A 23943-nucleotide genomic window follows, 5' to 3' on the forward strand; every position below is an offset into this window, starting at 1 on the left:
CGTAATGTTTGAACGAAACAACAACAGCGTGCAAATAGACATTGCGAACTCCACAGTTGTCTGCATCTGTCGCTTTGGTTAATCAGAGGGCTCTGCTCATAGCTCTGGTTACCATGGCAGTACGAGCGGAAATCATAGGCGGAAACCAGGGACAACGCGGATATGACGCCATTGACTGCGACAAACCGGAAATAAAGAAACGTCCCGTGTCTAAAGATTAAATTAAAATTTATTCTGGTTTGAAAGTTGTTGGAAACAGTCGGGATAATGTAAGTACACAACTAAAAAAATATATATAACATAGATATAGTGATTTTTGCTAATTTTAAAGCAAAAAAGTTACATATTGTGCCTTTAAAGGAGAACTCCGGTCAATTTTAACATTGAGCTCATTTTTTTGTAAATTTGGAGTGCTGTCAGTACAGAGAACAACGACAAAAATCGGTGTTGCCTACACCGTGTTATCCTCTTTTTAAAATATGCACCCTGTTGACTTATCTTGGATCCTGCTCTTGCGTATACCTGTATTTACATCCTGTTTTCGGTCGAAGTCCAAAGTAGTCGATTGTCGAGTTCGCGCGCATAGGTTTAGGTACCTATGATCACGCGCGTGAACTCGGCAATCGACTACTTTGGACTTCGACCGAAAACAGGATGTAAATACAGGTATGTGCGCTGGCTGAATTAACTTCACTTTTATTCATATCTTTCACATCTACTGCAGTCAGATTCACTGTGTTCACTCTGAAGGAATCACTCAACATGGCTGGGCACTTGTAATGACACATCAAGGATGTTAAGAGGCTAAAAGCAGGTTTAAAACTTGCCCCATTTAAGTTAAAAGGGTGCATATTTTAAAAAGAGGATAACACGGTGTAGGCAACACCGATTTTTGTCGTTGTTCTCTGTACTGACAGCACTCCAAATTTACAAAAAAATTTCTCCTTTAAAATTTCACAATATTAACCTTAAGTATTATATATATAATATGTTAAATGCAATATTTAGCAAAACTGTCCTTTATTGTTAATTGTTGAAAATTATAAGCTGTATTTTTGTATTGTACATATTATACAAAATAACCCTTTCTTCACAATGTTAGCAGGTTTGGCAGAACGTTAATTTTGGACCCTAGTGACACATTTTATTCATAAACATGACATCAGCTCAGAATGCACATGGCAAATGTGCTTTCTGTGGTATTTCTTCAAAGGGTGAAAATAATACTGAAGAAATTACAATCTTCTGGGATGCAACATAATCCACAATGTCCTCCAAACTGACTCAATGCAGTCTTTTATTGTTTTTAAGATGGTACAGTTTAAATCAATAAGCAATTCATGTCACTACCTTCAGATATATGCTCAACCCAAAGCTGCAGCAGTCTCTGTTGTTGAAACATTGAGATTAGGAGGAATACTTTAATTCCTATTGCACATCAGTCCAAAGGAGTGGCTTAAAAAAGTCCAAAGGATAAGTGCGAAAAATGGGAGACTCCTGCCTAAAGCAGCGCAGAGAAATATCAAACCGAAACTATCAGGTTCTGATCCGTTGCAGGCCATTATTCAGCGGCTATTATCCTTGAATATAAATCACCAGAACTGTCGGCCAACACGAGTTTAAAACATAAAACCAAGGTTTGTGAGATTTGGGGGAACAACGCAGGTCATGGACCCCTTCACTTGACCAGAGATCTCAGTAAAGCAGCTGCAGTTGAGCTTTCTTTCGGAAAGCTTAGGAAGCCCTAAAAGTCAGGGAAAACATTCATCTTGTGGCACTTTTCCCTGATTCTACACTTTCCCGCCACTTAACGTGCAATCAAGCTAACGAGAAATGCACTCAATTTATGATGTATGCAAGAGCAGGATCCATTTTATTTTGTATTTTAACCCTCCCCTAAAATGTATTAGTTATAAGCATTCATCCTTCCTCTTTTACTTCAAATATAGTCCTGTAATTTCCCACTGGGTTTTCGGTTCAGTCCTGAAGAGGAGGGGTTGCTCTAAAATGGGGTTTTTGCTCTCAAAGGGCTCATCTGGGTCCTTCAGTGCTGCATGAAACAAAAGCTGTAGGTTTAATTTGTAATTCAATGTGGACTGTCGTCCATGTAGTCCGTCCACCTCTTAATCTCCGCCGTGCTCCTCGTCTCCCTGCTCGCCGTCCATCAGCAAGGCTGCGTATTTACTGGCTGAGCTGAATTCCTGTTAAAACAAAAAGGGAATAGTGAGACGTGACCAAAACACGGCTGTTATTTAAGGTTTATGTGTGCTTCATGGTCTCTAAATCAGGTGATTTTCATAGAAATTGTTGTTTTGCATGCTCTGACACAGCTTAGTGGTGTAAGATACTGAGCTTTAAGAAATAAAGATATGTTAGTGATGGTTTGTGCCTATAATTGGTGTGATGAAAGAAATCATTTAAAAAATAAAATATACCAAAATACCCATTTTTTTTACAAAGTGTATTTTCTTAAAGTGCGTTATAGTGTCTTTTAAAGGGATAGTTCACTTTGAAATAAAATTTTGGTATGTTTTAGCTTACCTCAAGGGCATCCAAGATGTAGGTGTCTTTTTTTCTGCAGTAGTTTCAATTTTGATATTTTTAGGTCAAACCGTTCTTGTCTGTCAGTCATATAATGCAGGTCTATGGTCACTGTCTCAAAGAGCATGCACAGAGTCCAAATTAAAACAATTCCCCATCGTCCAAATTAAACAATTCCCCATCGTAAGTACACATTGATGGCCTAAGACACGAAACGAGCGGTTTGTGTGAGAAAACGAACAGTATTTATATCGTTTTTACCTCTTATAACACAGCCACGTCCGAGTGATCAGAGGGCGTGCGCGCATCCTGCTGTGTGACGTGTGCGCAGACTGGTGCATAGACATATATACACTAGATGTCGCCTTGGCTACGGCAGTTCATTGGAACGAATGTCTTTAAGGCGACATCTAGTGTATATATCTATGCACCAGTCTGCGCACACGACACACAGCAGGAAGTGTGCGCGCCCTCAGATCACTCGGACGTGGCTGTGTTTTATGAGGTAAAAACGATTTAAATACTGTTCGTTTTCTCACACAAACTGCTCGTTTCGTGTCTTAGGCCATCAATGTGTACTTACGATGGGGAGTTGTTTTAATTTGGACTCTGTGCATGCTCTTTGAGACAGTGACCATAGACCTGCATGATATGACTGACAGACAAGAACGGTTTGACCTAAAAATATCAAAATTGAAACTACTGCGGAAAAAAAGACACCTACATCTTGGATGCCCTTGAGGTAAGCTAAAACATACCAAAGTTTTATTTCAAAGAGAACTATCCCTTTAAGGTGTGTTCTCACTTGGCAGGCTTGGTTCTATGAAAACGAACCCTGGTGCGATTGCTCTGTTAGTGCGGTTCATTTGAATAAGAGTGAACGCTGCCATGAACCCTGGTGCGCATCAACCAAGCAGGCCGAGACCGCTGAAAAGATAGGTCTCGGTCCGCTTCCAACCAAACTCTGGACCAAAGCGATCTAAACAAACCAAAAACAGGATGTGATGCGACCCCAAAAAATGACAGAATGCTGAAGAATTCTTGTCATAAGAGATAGGCTGCCTATAACAGTTCGGTACAGGCATCGGAAACGCCGTCTCCTTGCAGCCGATCTTAATTTGTGTTTTTAACAGGAATTCTTGCCACTGTTTTGACTCCTTTACACATTTTATAAGCTCTTCTTGAGTTGTCAACTGGTAAAAATACCATCATATACAACGGTTTTGGATGTTTGGAAAGTTCTGTTGGAAATTATATACCATAAAAGACATTTTTTGTTTTTGTTTTGTATCTTTAGGTTCTGTCTTAAAAATGACACTGTGAATGCAAAGCAAATCAGGACTAAATGTATCGTTTTCTTGTTTGGTCCGGACCAGAAGAATCAAGAGAACTGAACTACAAGTGTGAACACACCGGTAGAGTCTATTTATAAAATCAATTTTTAAATAAAATTTCTTTTGTTCCTTTTTTCTTTAATTGATTTGTACGTTTAGTTTTCTCTATTAAAAAAAGCTTGAGACAACATATGAGAAAAAAAAATGCTTGCTAGCTAACAATTAGCAACCTCCCCACCAGATGCCTAAGCTATTTTCTGTGAATGTGCAAAACTTCTGCTTCATTAGCCACTATTGGTGAATAACTAGATGAATAACAAAGTGCAGTAAACTGTAAAACTATTTTGCGCTACAAAACAGTATGTTTATGATTATGATAAAAAATAATATGATAAATACCAGTGACCAGAGATAAAATCAGCATAACAGATGTTTTCACACGTTAAAAATGAGTATGATAAGCAAGCATGAAATCTTAAAGGAGAACTGCGGTCAATTTTAACATTGAGCTCATTTTTTTGTAAATTTGGAGTGCTGTCAATACAGAGAACAACGACAAAAATCGGTGTTGCCTACACCTTGTTATCCTCTTTTTAAAATTTGCACCCTGTTGACTTCATTGGGGCAAGTTTTAAACCTGCTTTTAGCCTCTTAACATCCTTGATGTGTCATTACAAGTGCACAGGTCATGTGAGTGATTCCTTCAGAGTGAACACGGGTGAATCTGACTGCAGTAGATGTGAAAGATATGAATAAAAATGATATTTATTTAGCCAGCGCTCATACCTGTATTTACATCCTGTTTTCGGTCAAAGTCCATAGTAATCGATTGTCGAGTTCACGCGCATTGGTTTAGTACCTATGATCATGCGCGTGAACTCGACAGTTGATTACTATGGACTTCGACCAAAAACAGGATGTAAATACAGGTATGTGCGCTGGCTGAATAAACATCATTTTTATTCATATCTTTCACATCTACTGCAGTCAGATTCACCCGCGTTCACTCCGAAGGAATCACTCACATGACCTGTGCACTTGTAATGACACATCAAGGATGTTAAGAGGCTAAAAGCAGGTTTAAAACTTGCCCCATTGAAGTCAACAGGGTGCAAATTTTAAAAAGAGGATAACACGGTGTAGGCAACACCGATTTTTGTCATTGTTCTCTGTATTGACAGCACTCCAAATTTACAAAAAAATTTTTTAGGTGAAAAACAAAATAATTTCATAGAGGTTGTGTCATTTGTTGCCTCAAAGATTTGTTTGTGGATAAAAAGGGGGGGGGGGGGGGATACAGAGAAAACTTCTTTTTTGAGGACATAGACTCAGGAAGGCACTAAAACCCACCTTTTTTTAAATATGATCTTAAATAGAAACTGAATAAAAAAAAATAAAAAATAAAAAAATAATAATATATATATATATATAACAAAAACAATAAATCTGCTCTGTTTATAGCTGAACATCTTTGAGGTATACGGGGCCTTTAAACTGCTAAACCTTTAAGTGCTAACGCTGTTAATTCCAGGTTATACAGGATAAACCCAGGACTACTGAAATAATGGCTCTTCAACACCTGGTTTATTTTTAAGGTCTGCTTCCATCTGGTCCATTAAGTTGGTTCATTTCACTTGCCGTGAAAGCCCCTTCGAAATGGAGTTCAAACTCCATGTGTTTATTTGAAAAGGTCTGTCATGGTGAAAATCCAGATGGACCCCAATGTGAAAACAGATCTGAGTGGATCTCAATTACGAGTATTTTTCTTAATTCAGAAGCTGTTGCAAGTGATGCAAGAAAAACAGACCACGGGAAATTCCAAACAATAGCTGAGATGACTGCAGGATTCATTCAGTTATAAGATGCCACACACATACAAAAGATTAAAATTAAGCATTAAGGCTGCACGATATTGTAAAAAACTGACATTGCATTAACGTTTTCTGCCATATATATTGCGATATACAGAATAGAAATACAGGAATGTTCACCAGATGACTCTAAAATGAACAGGGTGATTTTGTTGGTGAGCAAATAATTATAATTATTTGTTGGGGAATAAATAAAATAATTAAAAAAAGCTAAAATATTATTTTTTACTACTGAAGACATTTTTGAGTGAGAGCAAACCATGCACGATTTGGGAATGTATACATTTATTTATTATTATTTTTATTTTTTTATGTTCACACTTCTTTACGCTTTACAAAAACTAACACAAATCTAGAACATAACCCCAGTAACCACAGTGTAAACAAAGTTTTTAAAAAATCTCTCCACTTGAGTAGGAGTTTTTGACCAATATAGTATAAAATAATAATAATAGTGATTTTTATTGCGATTATTATTAAATATATTAACATAAGAAATATGTTGTAATATTGTACCTGGTGTACTGTAAAATCAAGAAATCAAGTATTTAATAACTATTTACATCCTAATTTTTTTTCATTTTTAAACATTAAACCCTCAAGCTTTTATTTTGACAAGTTGCCGGGAAATAATAATAATAATAATAATAATAATAAAAATGGATATATGTGTTGCCGGATTCATTAAATCACAGTCTACGCGATTTCACAATTTATTTCTATATATCGTGCAGCCTTATTAAGCATGGAAAACATCTGCATCTTTAAGACTGATCAGAGACCAATAATTTTACCATCTGTATGAGATGGAGGAGGTTAGAGGCCAGGCACAAACTTGGAATAGGGTGTCAAATGTAATGTTTTCACATATAAGCATGTATTGGAGAGGTTTGTGTCAGTATTCTCAATTCAACAGCTATAATTCAATGCTTGCATCAGAATTATGTGTCTAGACTCAAATAAATATTTACATTTTTCAAGTCACATATCTTCCAAAAAGAAGCTCACAATTACAGTCTGAGACCAACATTGTAATTTCCATTACAGAGAATGGAGCATCTAAAAAAAGGCACTAGTGAAAATATTCATTAAAGGATTGTTGAACAATGAAAGCCAGAAGTAAAAGCACAGGGAGCAGGGATCATGGGATCACACCCAGAGAGAGCATTAGCTCTGTCACTCACAGGGCTGGGAGGCTCCTCATATTTCTTTGGCTCAGGTGCTGGTCTGAGATCTCGCTCTCTTCTTGCTTCCTTTCTACAAGCAACGTACAACACACTGAGACAGAGTCTCACAAGTACTTCTACACTCATTCAGAAAAACACTCCAGAGCAGGGACGCACATCCCAGAGGAACAAAATATCCAATTGCTAATATTACAATCAATACTTGTTGAAATGCCCCTGCTCTGGAGCCATACACCATTTTTATTGTTCCTGAGGCCAAATGCATCTTGCCCAGAGATATTTGCAAATACTTGCACAAGTGAAAAATTCAAACATGTTTAAAATGTTGTTTGGTCAAACAGCCCACTGACTTTTCACTGTTTGTATCTTGTTCACAGACTGCCAGTCTGTGTTTTAGCCGTGGGGATTTTTCAGTGGCTTTCTTCATCACAAGTGACTGACTTTATGAGTGAATCACTGAATTGTCATTCATTGGATTTAAAAAAATTAGTAAATGAGACTGGAAAGATGCGAATGGACACAGTGCTCTATAGGCTAAACTAGCACAGAGACAGATTTGTCCAACCACCACCCATATATGATCAAAACTATTATAAAATCCAAGTAGAAAAATCTCATGATAGCAAATTACCAAAATGTCCTTCCAAAAGGAAGAAAAAGCTCTGCACTTTTGGGCAGAAGGGGTGCCAGAGGGCAGCTAACCTGTCTGTCTCCTTCCTTCGGTCTCGGCTGGCTGCGTCTCCACGACCCCTGCCTGCTCCAGAGCCCGAAGCCCCACCGCGACCCCGAGAGGGGCCCCGATCCCGGCGCACCCCATCTGCTTTGTTTTCATCTGTAAGGAGAGCCCAGTGTTCAGCAGAGGACAACTCTACTAAAAAAAGTAGTAGCCTCCATTAAGCTGTAGGCTTCTATAAAAGCTTTGAGCAGTTTACTGCTTTCAAACTGAACTTTTCTAAGAAGGAAGCCTCACGACAACTGCAAAACAACAAAACTCCCTGACGTCAATCCATTGTGATGTTAAGAGGGGTTTCCAGAAATGACTTGAGTGTGAAAATGTAAATATGGATTGAGCTGATCATCCACCAGCATTACTTTTCATGTCTCAATGGATCTGCACACCTATAAATCTTACCTTTAGTTCTCTGAGGAGCATCAGCTGAGCTCGTCACACTGAAAAATTAAGTACATCAAAAAACTAAAGTCAGAACAATTCAAAAGAGCTCTACATATATATATATATATATATATATATATATATATATATACACACACACATATTAGGGATGATCATAATTTACAGGTTAACTGTTAACCGACAGTAAGAATTTTGACCAATTAATATTATCAGGTAAACGTTTTTGAGTCACATATAAGATGCATTTTATTATTACATTCAAAAATAATGTGAAATACCGGTAAATAAAGTGAAATGTCTACAAACATTTTAAACACTATAAACATTTATGCTATTTTAGTTCCCCAGAACAAGACCGAAAATATAAGCAGCTATAAAATTACAGTGTAAAATTCTACTTAAAATTAAATCAATGTAAATCAACTGAATTGTTTCCTTATAACAGCGGAAAAAACTTGAAATAGTCCATAATTTATGGTCATACTGATAAGAGTAAGACATCATTTGAAACTTTTATTTTTGTACACTCACTATGAAAACAAAATTGTACTTCTGTAAAACAAAGAAAACAAACAGGAATTTCCGTGAACTTGTTTTTGGAGCGCGTCATAAAAACTAACTGATACTCTGCATATACTTCATTTCGTTAACCTAAATTTTGTGTATAGGTCTATTTATTCCTTTCATATAACCGTATTGCTTTTCTCAGTTCACAGAAGCGCTGCATGTGCTTGATGTGCTTGATGTGTGAATCCTTATGTTCTGTTGTTTATGCTGCTATTTGCGCATGTAAAACTGAACACCTGGAGGACAAATTGTGTTATTTTTAATGGGTCACAGATGCTTATCCTTATCCAGATGCTTGTCGGTTAATGGCTAATGATCGGTTAATGTCATGTCAGTGACAGTCAAGTCATTTATAATGTTACAAAAGATTTTTTAAATAAATGCTGTTCTTTTGAACTTTCTATTCATCAGAGAATCCTGAAAAAAATGTATCACGGGTTCCACAAAAATATTAATAGTAAGAATAATTGGTAACATTGGTAATAGTAAGAAATTTGCTAATTTTCTTGATCAGGAATAAATTACATTTTAAGATATATTCAAATAGAACAGTTATTTCCAATTGTAATAATATTTCACAATATTACTGTTAAATGCAGCCTTGGTAAATAGAGACTTAAACATAAAAAAAATATAAAAAAAACATTTAAAAAAAACCCTAATGACGGAATGGCTTCCTCTCCCTTGTAATCAGCGCCACCCCGTCCCTTAACTCGCCAAAATGTGTGATGAATTCATCACAAATTGCTTTCTAATCTGTGGGAAACACTGAAATAATATATTATAAATGATGCTAACAATTCTAAGTCTTTGGGTAATCTATATCTAGATATAACATAGCAATCCAGAGAGAAACCTTATGGGAGAAATGTTGCTGCTGGGAGAGACGACAGGTTTACTGTCACTCTCACTGGATCCTGCACTCATGGTGCTCCTCTTCGCCCAAGCGTTCTCCTTAGGTGGCGGCGCTGGAACAACTTTCAGTGGCAGCACCTCCTGCTTTAGAGTTATAGTCTGGCTTCCATGCGAGGACAACTCCTCGTCACGGCTGCTGAAAACCTCGTTTTCCACAGAGCGCTCACGCTCTCGACGCCTCGGCGCTGTCGGAGGGGGAGAAGGATTGGATTCTGAGGGTTTCTTTTTAATAAATCATAGCGGCAGTTAGTATGATGGTAGATTTACATGCTTCTTATCCATAAAGCCAGTTAATGTTTTGCTCTCATCTGTTCATGCATAAGGACGTGTCAGTGATCACTTACCCCGGCTCGATGTGCTTCCTGTTTGTGATGACTCACTTCCTGTCCGTGAGCGCTCGGTTGCTTGGTCTTCACTACGCCAGCTGGGATGCCTGAGTGGATTAGAAAATTAGAGTGAAAAAAAAAAAAAAATGCAGTCTTTGCTAGCAAGGATGTGTTCACACTTGGCAGGTTTGGTTCGTTTAAAATGAACTTTAGTGCGATTCATTTGAAAAAGTGCAAACGCTGCCATCCGAACCCTGGTGCGCACCAAACAAGCGAATCGAGACCCACCATTTCAGGGGGTCATTGTCTCCTTTCTAACAAACTTTAGTGCAGTTTGACTGAAATAGGTACGAAACACGGACCAAAGACATGTAAATGAACCAAAAACAGGACGTGATGTCACAAGATGCGATCCTAATAAGGACAGAATCCTCAAGCATCCCTGGTTTTTCTTGTCATATGAGTTACGTTGCCCATTACAGTTTGGTACACTGTTTTTGTTGTTTTTTTGTATCTTTATGTTCTGTGTTAAACATGACCGTGTGAATGCTAACGAACCAGGACTAAATGTATCGCTTTCTTTTTGGGTCTGAACTAAAAGAAGCAAGGGAACCAAACTACAAGAGTGAACACACCCTAAATTTCATGATCCTAAATTTGTTGATATCTTCACATGACAACGATTTAGTTGGTGGGAGATGAAAAATCGGATTAATATGCAAATGAATTAAGTCTTCTGAGTTAATATCACATTAATTAATACTATTACCTAGTTCTGGCATGAAAGTCTAGATGGCGCAGCTGATTGGTTGCTGTTGCATCAGCGGCCAATGAGCTGCAGCTCAACATTCAGAAACCCTCCAACTTCCCCAGCTCCACCTGTATAGATCTGCTACAGGGGTTAATTCATGTATGTTACATGTGCAGCAGCAGCTGCTTGTCTTGCATGCTCACAGCAATGTCTGTGAATGTATTAGCAGTAGCAAGTCTCGGTACTTGCTCTGCAGCAGCGTAGCAGATCTATTCCGACAAGACCAAATACATCAACATTGCCATCTCCACTACCATGCCAATCCCCCGAGAGTTGTCATGACAGAAATATAATTAACATCACACTAATTGACATTCATGAGAAGACTACTTTGAGTTACACGTGATTGTTTAAATTTATATTAATTCATCTTTAATACAAATTTTTAAAAACTTTTAAAATATTATTATATTATTTCAATGATTCTGAAGTTCAATTTTCACTGTATTGATTTCTGAAATTGTAGTGTAGTTCTAGTTTAACTCCTTAGTTTAAGTCCTAATTGTTCACTGTCCAGATATGAAAAATTAGAGAAATGTGAGAATTTTATGAATACTGTGCATTTACATATATGTTCAAAAATACTTAAATATAAAAAGGTGAAGTGTGTGAATGTACCTCTCTCTGGGCTTGCGTTCAGGTCCTCTGTTCTTGTCCTCTTCCAGCTGTCTCTGCAGTCTCTCCTGCTCTTTCTTAAGCCTCTCCTCCACCTCTCTCTCTTTAGCAGCCGTGTCCACTGGTTTGGCTCCTCCGAAGATGGACGCAGCTCGTCCTGAGGCGGTTGAAGGGCTGCTGCTCTGGTCTTCCTCTTTGGGAACACTGCGGGGCTTCAGGTTTAGCTTGGGCCTCTGAAGGGGACCTAAACACAGATGCAGTACAGTCTGTTTAGATGATCAGATCAGTTCATTTCCTGGAGTGACCCAGGCAGATGCGAGCGCATCGGCTCACCTCTGTCCTCGCGCTTCTCATCCCGTCTCTCGTATCGCTCTTCACGGTCACCAAAGCGTTCTCCATAGCGCTCCCCGCTGCCCCGAAAGTCGTCCCTCCGGTCGTCCCTTCGGTCGTCATAGTCACGTCGAAAACCGCTTCCAAATGGTCGACGTCCGCTATTGCGTGAATCATATCCTGAAATAACGACAAACACAGAATTAGGAAGGTTAACAAACTAGTGGCATTAGTTGTTTTCAATGATCAATGGAAAACCCTTTCCTAGGGAGCAAAGCTTTTTTCTGTTTTATGTAGATTACAGTTTTTGTTGTTTTGAAATGATTGTTCCATTCTTATAAGCTCATTTAAGAGTTTTCATTGTAACAAATCTTTAACCTCAAACCAGGTGCAGGATTTTTTAGCAAAAACAACACGCTTAATCCAAGTCGGCTTCGTTTTGAACCAGTGGCAATAATCATTTAGTTTAAATAATAACAATAACAGAGAGGTATGAAACAAATGGTACGTTTCAAGTCTTCCTGGGAAGTTTGTATTTTTGAGTTGGGAAGTCGTGTTTACGACGTCAGGTGCGTTCAAGTCACTTTCTTAGGAGCATGATGCTACACAAAATACAGTAAGGTTTTTAAACTCTACTTCTAGAAAATGAAGAACAAAGAATGTGCATCAGGTGTGGTTTGCATTTCTATGTTTTCAATTTATGAAGCCATTGTAAACTTTATTGCTACATATTATATTTATTACAATGCTATTATATCTTGTGCAGGCAATTATGTTGTAAATAAAAAGGCCTGACAATGTAAGTGCTAAATACCTATAAGTATTGTGGTATTCCGCCACGTTTCTCACTGACGCGCCCCAAACTCGTAAACTCAGGGCTAAAAAAAATCCCAGGCTTCACACTTGCATTTACCACGTTGTAAAAAACAGCCTCGCACAGACCTCTAGTGCAGAATTGAAATGAATGAAGGTGTTTTATACCTCTGTCGTAGTCTCTGCGCTCTTTTTCATCATAACGTTCCCGGTATCTGTCTCTTCCGCCATCATTACGATCGTTGTCCCACCGCTGGCCACGGTCTGAATCAAATCGATCTCGGGATCCTGAGAAGAGGATGGTAAAAATCCATCAATTTGAATCAAATGTTAAAAACTTAAATCTGGATGTATTTTATTTCTAAAATACTTAAAGTATTTATTTTACTCCCTCTTCAATGCTGTCCAATAATCAATTACTTAAAGGCACACTATGTAAGATTTTTGGATCAAAATATCTAAAAACCATTAGAACTACAGTGAGGAAAATAAGTATTTGAACACCCTGCTATTTTGCAAGTTCTCCCACTTGGAAATCATGGAGGGGTCTGAAATTGTCATCGTAGGTGCATGTCCACTGTGAGAGACATAATCTAAAAAAGAAAAACCAGAAATCACAATATATGATTTTTTAACTATTTATTTGTATGATACAGCTGCAAATAAGTATTTGAACACCTGTCTATCAGCTAGAATTCTGACCCTCAAAGACCTGTTAGTCTGCCTTTAAAATGTCCACCTCCACTCCATTTATTTTCCTAAATTAGTATGGCTGTATTCTCCCAGTCGATTAGTCGATTATTTGGTCGATACGTTCTGGCTCGACCAAAATTCTGATTGGTCGATTTTTTGCCGCGTTCATTTCATCAGTTTTGCCGCGTTCATTTCATCAGGTGGAAAGCACTAATTGCTAATGGGGGTGTTTTCAGAGCCCCCCTGTTTCACAGGTAACAGTCTGTCTTCAGAACACCCCCCTTGTTTTCACTTCTTTTGGATTAGCCCAACTCACCGGAGAAGATGGACAGATTGAAGAAAGTAGGCTACTAGAAGGTTTGCTGAATATTACTTGATCTGGTTTGTTTAATAAATATTATTTTTTTATTAAAGTGGACGTGCCTTTTGTGTTTAAGAGTAAAAGCTTTAAGTTAATAGTCTATTCGTGTCTCAGCCGCGAAGCTGAGCTCCTATGTTCAGCCCATAGACTGTAAAAAATAGGTTCAGCCTCACTCTGTGCGAGCTGCACAGAGCGGCTGAAATTATAATGTCTGTCAGTTATTATAATACATATGACAGAAACAGTTGTCTAAATTATGTTACATATTCCTCAAAAGTTCTTGTCATGATATCACTAGTTGACAACATAGTACTATTTTCGTAAATCATAGGCTCTGATATTGCGCAGGTGCACGTGATGCAACGCTGTCAGAGCCGACAGACTCGTGTGTCAGACTCATTTCAGTGCAAATTAATTACGTCAAAAACGATTTAATACTGCAAATAGCCTACTAGTTTTTTATGTTTATTTATAATTCATTTAGGCGGACAACAAGGCTACCAAGTACTGCGCACAGTGCGCAGCTAATTAATTTAACGTTTTTTTTCTAACGTCATTTTTAGTCGATTTTAGTCGATTTTTAGTCGAAAACTTCAGGACTTCAGTCGACCAAGATTTTCTTTGGTTGAGTACAGCCCTATAAATTAGATGCACCTGCTGCATAAAGACACCTGTCCACCCCATACAATCAGTAAGAATCCAACTACTAACATGGCCAAGACCAAAGAGCTGTCCAAAGACACTAGAGACAAAATTGTACACCTCCACAAGGCTGGAAAGGGCTACGGGGAAATTGCCAAGCAGCTTGGTGAAAAAAGGTCCAGCACATGTCAAGGCCCGTCTTAAGTTTGCCAATGACCATTTGGATGATCCAGAGGAGTCATGGGAGAAAGTCATGTGGTCAGATGAGACCAAAATAGAACTTTTTGGTCATAATTCCACTAAATGTGTTTGGAGGAAGAAGAATGATGAGTACCATCCCAAGAACACCATCCCTACTGTGAAGCATGGGGGTGGTAGCATCATGCTTTGGGGGTGTTTTTCTGCACATGGGACAGGGCGACTGCACTGTATTAAGGAGAGGATGACCGGGGCCATGTATTGCGAGATTTTGGGGAACAACCTCCTTCCCTCAGTTAGAGCATTGAAGATGGGTCGAGGCTGGGTCTTCCAACATGACAATGACCCGAAGCACACAGCCAGGATAACCAAGGAGTGGCTCTGTAAGAAGCATATCAAGGTTCTGGCGTGGCCTAGCCAGTCTCCAGACCTAAACCCAATAGAGAATCTTTGGAGGGAGCTCAAACTCCATGTTTCTCGGCGACAGACCAGACACCTGACTGATCTAGAGAAGATCTGTGTGGAGGAGTGGGCCAAAATCCCTCCTGCAGTGTGTGCAAAGAAAAACTACAGGAAACGTTTGACCTCTGTAATTGCAAACAAAGGCTACTGTACCAAATATTAACATTGATTTTCTCAGGTGTTCAAATACTTATTTGCAGCTGTATCATACAAATAAATAGTTAAAAAATCATACATTGTGATTTCTGGATTTTTTTTTTTTAGATTATGTCTCTCACAGTGGACATGCACCTACGATGACAATTTCAGACCCCTCCATGATTTCTAAGTGGGAGAACTTGCAAAATAGCAGGGTGTTCAAATACTTATTTTCCTCACTGTATATTATATATTTTGTTAATTTGTGTACTTACATTATCTCAAATGTATCTAAGAATGTTTAAATCCCGAGAAATAAGTGGTTTTAACCAGGACACAGACCGCATCCGTGCGTCGCCTATCAATGACATCGTGGTTTGTAGAAAACATGGAAACACCAAAGACACTTTAATATATTATGTGTTTTATTAGACAGGTGAGCAATTGTTTAGATACATTCAACGACAGAAAACTAATCACTGTTATACAGCTCAACACAGTTAGTCTTTTTGTTTATATCTCGTTTTCTTGATTTACTGCGAGTACCATATTTACCATGCTTAATATCGATCTAGTTCACTGCAGTGTGCAACAAGTGTCTCATATAGTAGCTGCTGAGCGAACGCACAGAGTAGCATTATAACAACTTTCAACACACTCAAATATATCTAATATGATAAAACAGCGCTGCGTTCCCTCTCATACTCATGACTGGAAGAAGCGGAAGCGTCTGCGGTATAACAAAAGCTCCAGTGCTCTCGAACTGAGTGTCGAGCTCGTCTCTCATTAGCAATCGCTCCAACGGCCTCATTCGGCTTTTGTAACTTTAATAAATCTTTAATACATTACCGGTCATCCTTGAATATGATTTCTGCCCGAGTCCCGTCGTATTTTCCACCAGCTGTAGAGGTGAAGACAACACCTCCCATGATTCCACGAAATGAAGGCGTCATCAAGCTACGCCTTTGTTTTGAATAAACGACCTCTAGTGGCGAAAAATTACATAGTGTGCCTTTAATACACTGTTGTAAATAATCTTATAATACATTTTGTTAGTAGCTTGTCATGTGGCATTCAATGACAAGATTATTATTTTTTGTCAAACTAAAGATACAAAGCAGTGTCCTCTCATACAATTGCTCCAACAAATACTTGTCGGATTAAGTAATTGCTTACGCTCTCCAAAAGCGTCATCCCTGCGTGGTCCGTCATCGGAGTCAGATTTAGGCCTCGCCCGCCAGTCAGAATCAGTCTTGTCGGGGCCCATGTCTCGCTCACTGCGGTTACGGTCCCGCCCGGACATGGATCGATCATCTCTCTCTGAGCAGGAGAAAACAATAATAATTGTGAATCATTTTTTGTCACCAACAATTCAAGTTCACAACTGCATTACAGTGCAAATTAACAGATCGGTTTCTCAGATCCACACCTTTCTCATTGGACTGGTCAGCGATGTCTACACGGATCCTACGATTTCCAAGGTTCTAGAAAGAGAGTAAAAAGATGGGGTTAATATGAAAATGCTACACTGCTGCTCATTACACAAACTGTGAGCATGTACCTTTATTTTGCACAAGTGTAACAGATAACATGCACCACCATGTGGCCACCATTGAAATAACCCAACCAACAGTGTGGAGAGGCTGCTTCCCCTCTCTGGATGAAATTTGGGCGCAATGGGTGGAGCTAGAAGGTCCAACCACACCCTAACCATACCCATAATTCTACCCCTCCACCCATTAGATCCACAGAGGTGGATCTGGACAAGGTCAAGCTCAACCCATGATGCCCAGAAAGGAGGAGCTGAACGTCATTTGGCTCTGCAGTGAGCACCACTTGACAGTGAGTGCTATAATACAGAACCATTTACGTACTTGCACAGGTTTTTAGGTAAAGAATAAGTTATATAATTAGTCATTAGACATACAACAACAAAGTAACATGACTGACAATTCGTTCTCACCTCTTCATTGAGACTGAGTGCCCGCAACAGAGAATCCACGTCATCGAACTCTGCATAACCAAAGCCTTTCAGCCGCTCTGGGTTACTGGGCTCTCTCGGGAGGCGAACTGCACTGATCTGTATGAATAAAAAATATATTAGTGCTCAGCAACGTTTATATATTTATGTTTATGTATATATATATATATATATATATATATATATATATATATATATATATATATATATATATACACATACAATTCTTCATGTTCTGTCCATAACGTTATTTAATGTGGCATGGCTGTTTTCTGGCATCTTGAAGCATATGTTGCATTATGGAGTGTGAAGTTAAAACTTAATTAAAAATGGTAAATTAATCTAATTAAAGTTGCATCTCAAGACCTCTGCATCCTGATCCCTTTTATTGAATTAGTTTTTGTACCCTCTAGCTGCTTTTGAACAAAAGGCAACGTTAGAGAGAAATGCTGGTTTCAGGGTTTATGCTGATTTAGACAATCTGCAAATTAAGTTAATTGAATTTAATTGAATTAATTGAGGATTATATGAACAAATACATTAAATATGAACAAAAAAAACAAAAAAAATAAATATGTGTTTGAAAGTAGTTTCTTATGTTCACTAAGACTGCATTTATTTAATCAAAAATACAGTGAAACAGTAATAGTGAGAAATATTATTACAAATCAAAATAACAGTTTTCTATTGTTTTTTTCTCTATTTTTTTCTATTCCTTAGATGTCAAAACTGAATTTTCAGCATCTTTACTCCAGTCTTCAGTGTCACATGATCCTTCAGAAATCATTCTTATATGCTGATTTCTTTTTATTATCAATGTTGAAAACAGTTGTGCTGCTTCATATTTTTGTGGAAACCATGATGCATTTTGTACAGAAAGTTCAAAAGAACAGCATTTATTTGAAATAGAAATCTTGTAAAATTTTAAATGACTTTACTGTCACTTGAATGGTAGTGTAAGTACATAAAATAATAACACACAATAGAATACAATATTGTGCAAAAAAAAACTAAAAAAAATTCTAACCCCTATACTAGTGCTGACACTGTTAATGTAAAAGAACATTCGACAGAAGAAAGTTTAGAGTGTTTTTATATTAAATGGATATACAAAATAAACTTTAGTATTTATTAGTATCTTGCATTGTTGGAAAAAAAAAACTTCTTTGAAACTACTCTCGAAACTCATGTTGCTGAAACTCAGCTGTGTTCTCAAAATATCTTTAAAATGATCTTTTCATACCCTATTTACAACAAGGTGTTATGAGACATGCAAAATAGCACAAGTCTAAAAACTGTAGCAGATGCTGTTTGGCAGAACCCATAACGCTCCCCTCAAAAACTCGCACCAGGGCCTCAGCTAGAATTTTTATAACTTGCGTGTGAAAGGGTTCAAGTATAATGCATGCGAAAATTCATTCCTTCTGCAAGCTCACAGGAAGAGAGGAAACTTACACTGAGTCCACGGAAGAAGTTTTTGATGGAGTCTTCGGTGACGTCATAGGGGAGGTTTCCCAGGAAGGCGGTGTAGGGGGGGCTTCGGGGCAGGCGGGAGCGGTCGATGTTGGGCTCACGGGCGGCACGTGGAGCCGTCGGCAGGATGGACCGATCGATGGGTGGCGCGCGGTACACATCATCTTCTGTGTGCCAGGCTGTAGTAACTGTAAAAGAAGTGAAGTCGATTAGGGATTGCTCTACCCTCATTTACTCACCCTCATGTCGACTCTGTAACAAGCTGCTCTTTCCCATACAATACAAGAAACAGTGACAAGGGGTTGTCAAGCTCCAAAAAGGCACCATCATAATAATAATCCACATGCATTATATTCCAAGTCTTCTGAACCCATTCGATAGCTTTCAGTGAGGAACAGATTGAAATTCATTTTAAAAGAATCCTAAAAAATGTGCATTATTAAGAGGCGTTGTGCTAGGTTTGCCATCAATGAAGGAAACACTATTGGTTCTTGTATTGAATGAGCAGAAATGGAAATGACACAGTGTGACTCTTCACACAGCTCTCCAGTAACTTTCAGCTTGGCACAGCAGTTCATTTCACATTCAAAATGCACTTAAACTACCAAAACACTTCATTCATGTCTCAAATCAACTCATTCTTCCTGAACATAAGCAAAGGTTGTCACCCAACAAACAAACTTAATCACTTTATCTTAAAAACCAGAATGAAACTCCCTACTGTCTAGAATTCACTGTATATGTTACACGTTTACATTTCAGTACAAAGTTATTTGTACTGTAGTGTATTTGTACCTAGTTTACCCCTTTTGTATAGGTGGTAATGAAACAAAGACTAACACCTATGTTCATCTAACTGTTTTTATAGTATTTGGAATATATTTCAATATGGTATTACTGTAGAAATCTAGCATATTGATGTCTTCTTCAGTTTTGTATTATGTTAGGTTTTGAACTTGTAGATCATGTACACATGTAAATTGGCCTGCAGTTTTGGGGGTGGCTGTGAAAGATTAAATTATTGAATGATAAATGGTTCACAGTTCAGCCCATAGACTACTGTTGTGATCATTGTGTGAAGAGTTTTGAAAAAGTGATCTAAGTATTGAGAAATGTCTCCTAATGACTGTAAAAAAAGAAAACATTTTTTTTTTTACGTATATAAAAAAAAGTACGTATATATTTTTACATAAAATTATACTTTTATGATTTATTTGACCTCTGGTCACTTAATTTTTTATTGAATGGAAAAAAGCAGCACAAACATTGTGTAAAACATCTAACTTTTTGTTCCATGGAAGAAAGTCATGAGTTTGTAACGTCTCAGCATTCAGAGAGGTATGTTGTATGCGATTGTTTTAACAGAAGGAAACGAGATATATTTTTAGTTTCAACATTATTTGTTCTTCAGAAATTCTTCTTTGAACACAGTAAGTATCAGCTGTTTGAAAAATTACCCACATTTGGTTTTCAACCATTGAAAATGGCTAAATTGAAGAATTTGGACATGGAGTCGCATATAGGCCCTTAACAATGAAGATTCCAAAAGAAAAGTTTATTAAGAATGAGAATCATGAGATATTGAGAGATCTTTAATACTTCTTTAGTTACAGGGATGCAAACTTTGAAAAAACAATATTTATGGCACTCAGACAGGAATGTTCTATGCAATTGAGCTGATAATTTTCTAGCTTCAACATTATTTAATTTTCAGATATGCCTCTTTAAAAGAAAAAAGTATCAGTTATATGAAAAAAAAAGAGACCCACATTTTGACCACTGAAAATGTGTACAATTTACTCATTGACCTGCATTGAGATTTTAAAATAGAGATAACAAAAGAAAAGTTTAAAAGCATATAAGATATCTTTAACACTTCTTGAGATACAGGTATGAAAACATCAGGCATGAAGTGCTTTTTCCCAGTTTTGAACTGTCACTGTTAGCATACAATGAAACAACAGATTTTACTAACAGACCTACCAATCTCAATGTAAAAAAAATAAAATAATGATGCTGTCATCTTCCTACAGTCATTTTTACCCCCCAGTAATTTGGCTCCAAATCTCAGGTGAAAATTGTCATTTTGACCCCCCTCCCTCCAAAAAGTAGTATTACTCAGTCAATATACATCCATTACATTTAATATTTTGGCTTTCTTCTTCATTTATGTATTTTTTTTCACCAGAAATAAAATTATATCTAAAAAATTTTTTTTAGCCGAGGATGTCAGGTTGAGTTAAAGGGATAGTTAACTTTGAAATTAAATTTTGGTATGTTTTAGCTTACCTCAAGGGCATCCAAGATGTAGGTGTCTTTTTTTCCGCAGTAGTTTCAATTGTGATATTTTTAGGTCAAACCGTTCTTGTCTGACAGTCATATCATGCAGGTCTATGGTCACTGTCTCAAAGAGCATGCACAGAGTCCAAATTAAAACAATTCCCCATCGTCCAAATTAAACAATTCCCCATCGTAAGTACACATTGATGGCCTAAGACACGAAACGAGCGGTTTGTGTCAGAAAACGAACAGTATTTATATCGTTTTTACCTCTTATACACAGCCACGTCCTATGGCATTCGTTAAGAACTGCCGTAGCCAAGGCGACATCTAGTGTATACGGTATATCTATGCACCAGTCTGCATACAGATCACTTGGACGTGGCTGTGTATAAGAGGTAAAAACGATATAAATACTGTTCGTTTTCTCACACAAACCGCTCGTTTCGTGTCTTAGGCCATCAATGTGTACTTACGATGGGGAATTGTTTAATTTGGACGATGGGGAATTGTTTTAATTTGGACTCTGTGCATGCTCTTTGAGACAGTGACCATAGACCTGCATGATATGACTGTCAGACAAGAACGGTTGGACCTAAAAATATCAAAATTGAAACTACTGTGGAAACAAAGACACCTACATCTTGGATGCCCTTGAGGTAAGCTAAAACATACCAAAATTTAATTTCAAAGTGAACTATCCCTTTAATGCGGAATGACCCAGATGATAGAATATCGAAATAGAAAATAAAGATTAAAAAAAGTACATTTTGAAAGCAAAGTGTCAACAATTCAGATGTGGTAGATGTGTAAACCCATGTTTGAATCTCACCATCTCCCTCCAGGTCATCGGTCTCGTCGGCCCAGCTTGTGGGCTTTGCGGGCGCGTAACTCGGCGGTGCATTTCCCCCGCTGTCCTCCGCTAAAAAGTCGGTCAGGGTAAGGGTCTTACCCTTTTTCTTATTCTTTTTAGCTGTCAGGAAATAAACAATTAGTATGTGCTGAAAACAGCATGAAAGGTCTTTCTCCATTACGCTCAAACACCATGACTTGGTAAAAATAAACACAAATGAGAACAAATGGGTTGTAAATATAAAAGTATGCTGTGGTGGTCTATACAAACATTTACAATCTAACATCATTAAGTCTGCAATTAGATGACAAAGTTAGTGTACTTCCTTGGCATTAAATATACAGTGTCAAGGGGAAATGTGGAGTAACCTGCTCTACATACTTTGCATAGACAAACTGAGGCATTTGGAAAACAAGAATATCTATTTCCATGCTTGACTCATCTGTTGCGGACTGGTGCGGTTAACACTTGGAGAGAGGCATTGTTGTGAGCTACTACATGCTTCGGGGCTCTTTTGTGACGAACTGCACTGTCAGGACATTCCAGTCCTGTGAAACTGAATCAGTGTTTACTGTAGGGCTAGAGACCCGCTGCAAAACCAAAACAAAGCGCTGAAGGTCTGACAACATTATCCTTCAGCTCGACGGAGGACGGAGGAGGAAAGAGTCTCTGAGTGACAACTATGAATTATGATTATACTGTCCCATCATACCTACAAAGTCAAAACACACTATCATTTCAGTAGTGAAGCACATTTGAACATTAAAAGAGGTTTAAAGCTTGACAAGCTTGTTTTTGTGCTGTTTTCTTTTAGGAAAGCTGCATGGGAATTTGGGGTGTGAGATCTCAATTAAAGTTAATATTTTTCTCCCAAAAAAGTACCTTAGATTTAAATATGAATGCATATGAGTTTGTTTTTTTTTTTGTCTCAGGGCAGTGCAGATACAACAATACAAATAACGTAAAAATACAAATAAGTAAAAACAAAAAATAAAAGTAGTATTCTTTGCTAAAAAAAAAAAGTAGCAAAAATACAATAAAAATAATAAGAAAAAAAATAAGTTAAAACAATAATGATAAAAACAAAAAAACGTACTAAAAATTAAAAATAAAAATCAAGTAGGCATTGAGGAGGGAAACGACAGTTATTTTTTAAACTGGACCTTCTAATCAATCAACAAAGGGTTCGTCCAAAAACAGTGACAACTGCTTGTCCCGGGACAGCAGAAGATCTCTGTCCTGAGCGTTTGTCCCGGGACAGTGCAGAAGACCAATGAGAGCAGCACTAACATAATAAATAATACTGGCGATCTGTCAGTTAAACGCGGGAAGGAGTTCAGTGACTGTATGAAGTTACGGCAGCCCCTCCCTCAAATCTGCGCCTGCGCTTGAGCCAACGGTTTAATTTAATTCTTGTAAACAGAGCAAAGAAATGTTGCATTCACACTAGGAAAAACAAAATAGTTACAAGGCAACAAAAACAACAGCACAAAGCAGACACGGGCTTGGCTGCACGTCCTTCATTTTCTTCACAGTTCATATGTGCGTTGAAACAGCGCTCGCGTGTTGTCTAAACAGAAAGTAAATAAGCTGATCAATGTTTTCGCATTTGCACATACAGCTGCTGCTGCAGTTTCGACGCAGCGTCCCTTCACAACTCAAGAGCAAGCTATTGCAATCAGCCCTCGCCGCTAATTCACCTCCGTCACGGTTGCGGCCATCTCGGACACACTTTATCCGCCACTGAAAGAAATCTCCCTGACACAAATGACACGTCGCACCCAAAAATTTCCAACCGGCCCAGGCACAAATCCATAAAATCCTCACCTGCAGCCGCCATGCTGGAGAAGGAGTGCGTGTCATATCCCCGGATGGGGGCGTGGCTCGATGCATGACGTCAGCGCGCACCCAGCGCTGCCATAGCTGTATTTACGTAGATCCACATTCAACCGCTTCAGATCCGTCGGAGTCGGAGAGTATTTTTTTTTTTTTTTTTTTAATGCCATGAACCAGAACAATACAATGAGACATAATCATTCAAAGTAAAAAATAAATAAAATAAAACAGTACCAGAGGACAATAAAAAAATTAATTAACAGAAAAAGGGTGCTTCACAACACCATACCTGCTTACAATGCTACAAGCACTAATTGCCTTTTTACTTGTGTAATTACACAAAACAGAACAATAAAGCATGAAATCAATTTTAAAGCGAGAAAGTTAGATTAGAGTCAGACCATTTCATTTTATGAATGTGAACCGTCACTCACTTTAACGGCTTTGACCGTTCCAATATGGCGGACGGCTTACGGCCCACTGAAACGGCCGCTAATAAGGGTGTCTATCATGTATATATTTCTATGAGCGCTGCGATCACGGCAGCCTGGGTAATGTAGGCTTTATGGATTGGGTTAGGT

General features: G+C 38.0%; 1 protein-coding gene across 2 annotated transcripts; it reads right to left on the minus strand.

Moving 5' to 3' along the window:
- Positions 1–1279: 1279 nt before the first annotated feature.
- Positions 1280–23430, minus strand: eif4ba (eukaryotic translation initiation factor 4Ba). 2 transcript variants are annotated; one of them, XM_079850124.1, is made up of 15 exons: positions 23354–23430; positions 21506–21646; positions 18376–18581; positions 16903–17019; positions 16369–16423; positions 16116–16259; positions 12614–12733; positions 11636–11812; positions 11306–11546; positions 9895–9983; positions 9492–9735; positions 8066–8103; positions 7636–7765; positions 6931–7003; positions 1280–2201 (listed from the first exon to the last, which is right to left on the minus strand). In XM_079850124.1, the coding sequence occupies exons 1-15, from the start codon at positions 23364–23366 to the stop codon at positions 2124–2126; spliced, it is 1866 nt and encodes a 621-aa protein (XP_079706250.1). In that variant the 5' UTR covers positions 23367–23430; the 3' UTR covers positions 1280–2123. The 2 variants fall into 2 exon arrangements, with proteins under 2 accessions (XP_079706250.1, XP_079706251.1); XM_079850125.1 differs by lacking the exon at positions 6931–7003.
- Between the last annotated feature and the right edge of the window lie 513 nt (positions 23431–23943).

The sequence above is a fragment of the Squalius cephalus genome (assembly GCF_949319135.1).
Source record: "Squalius cephalus genome assembly, chromosome: 18".
Taxonomy (NCBI): domain Eukaryota; kingdom Metazoa; phylum Chordata; class Actinopteri; order Cypriniformes; family Leuciscidae; genus Squalius; species Squalius cephalus.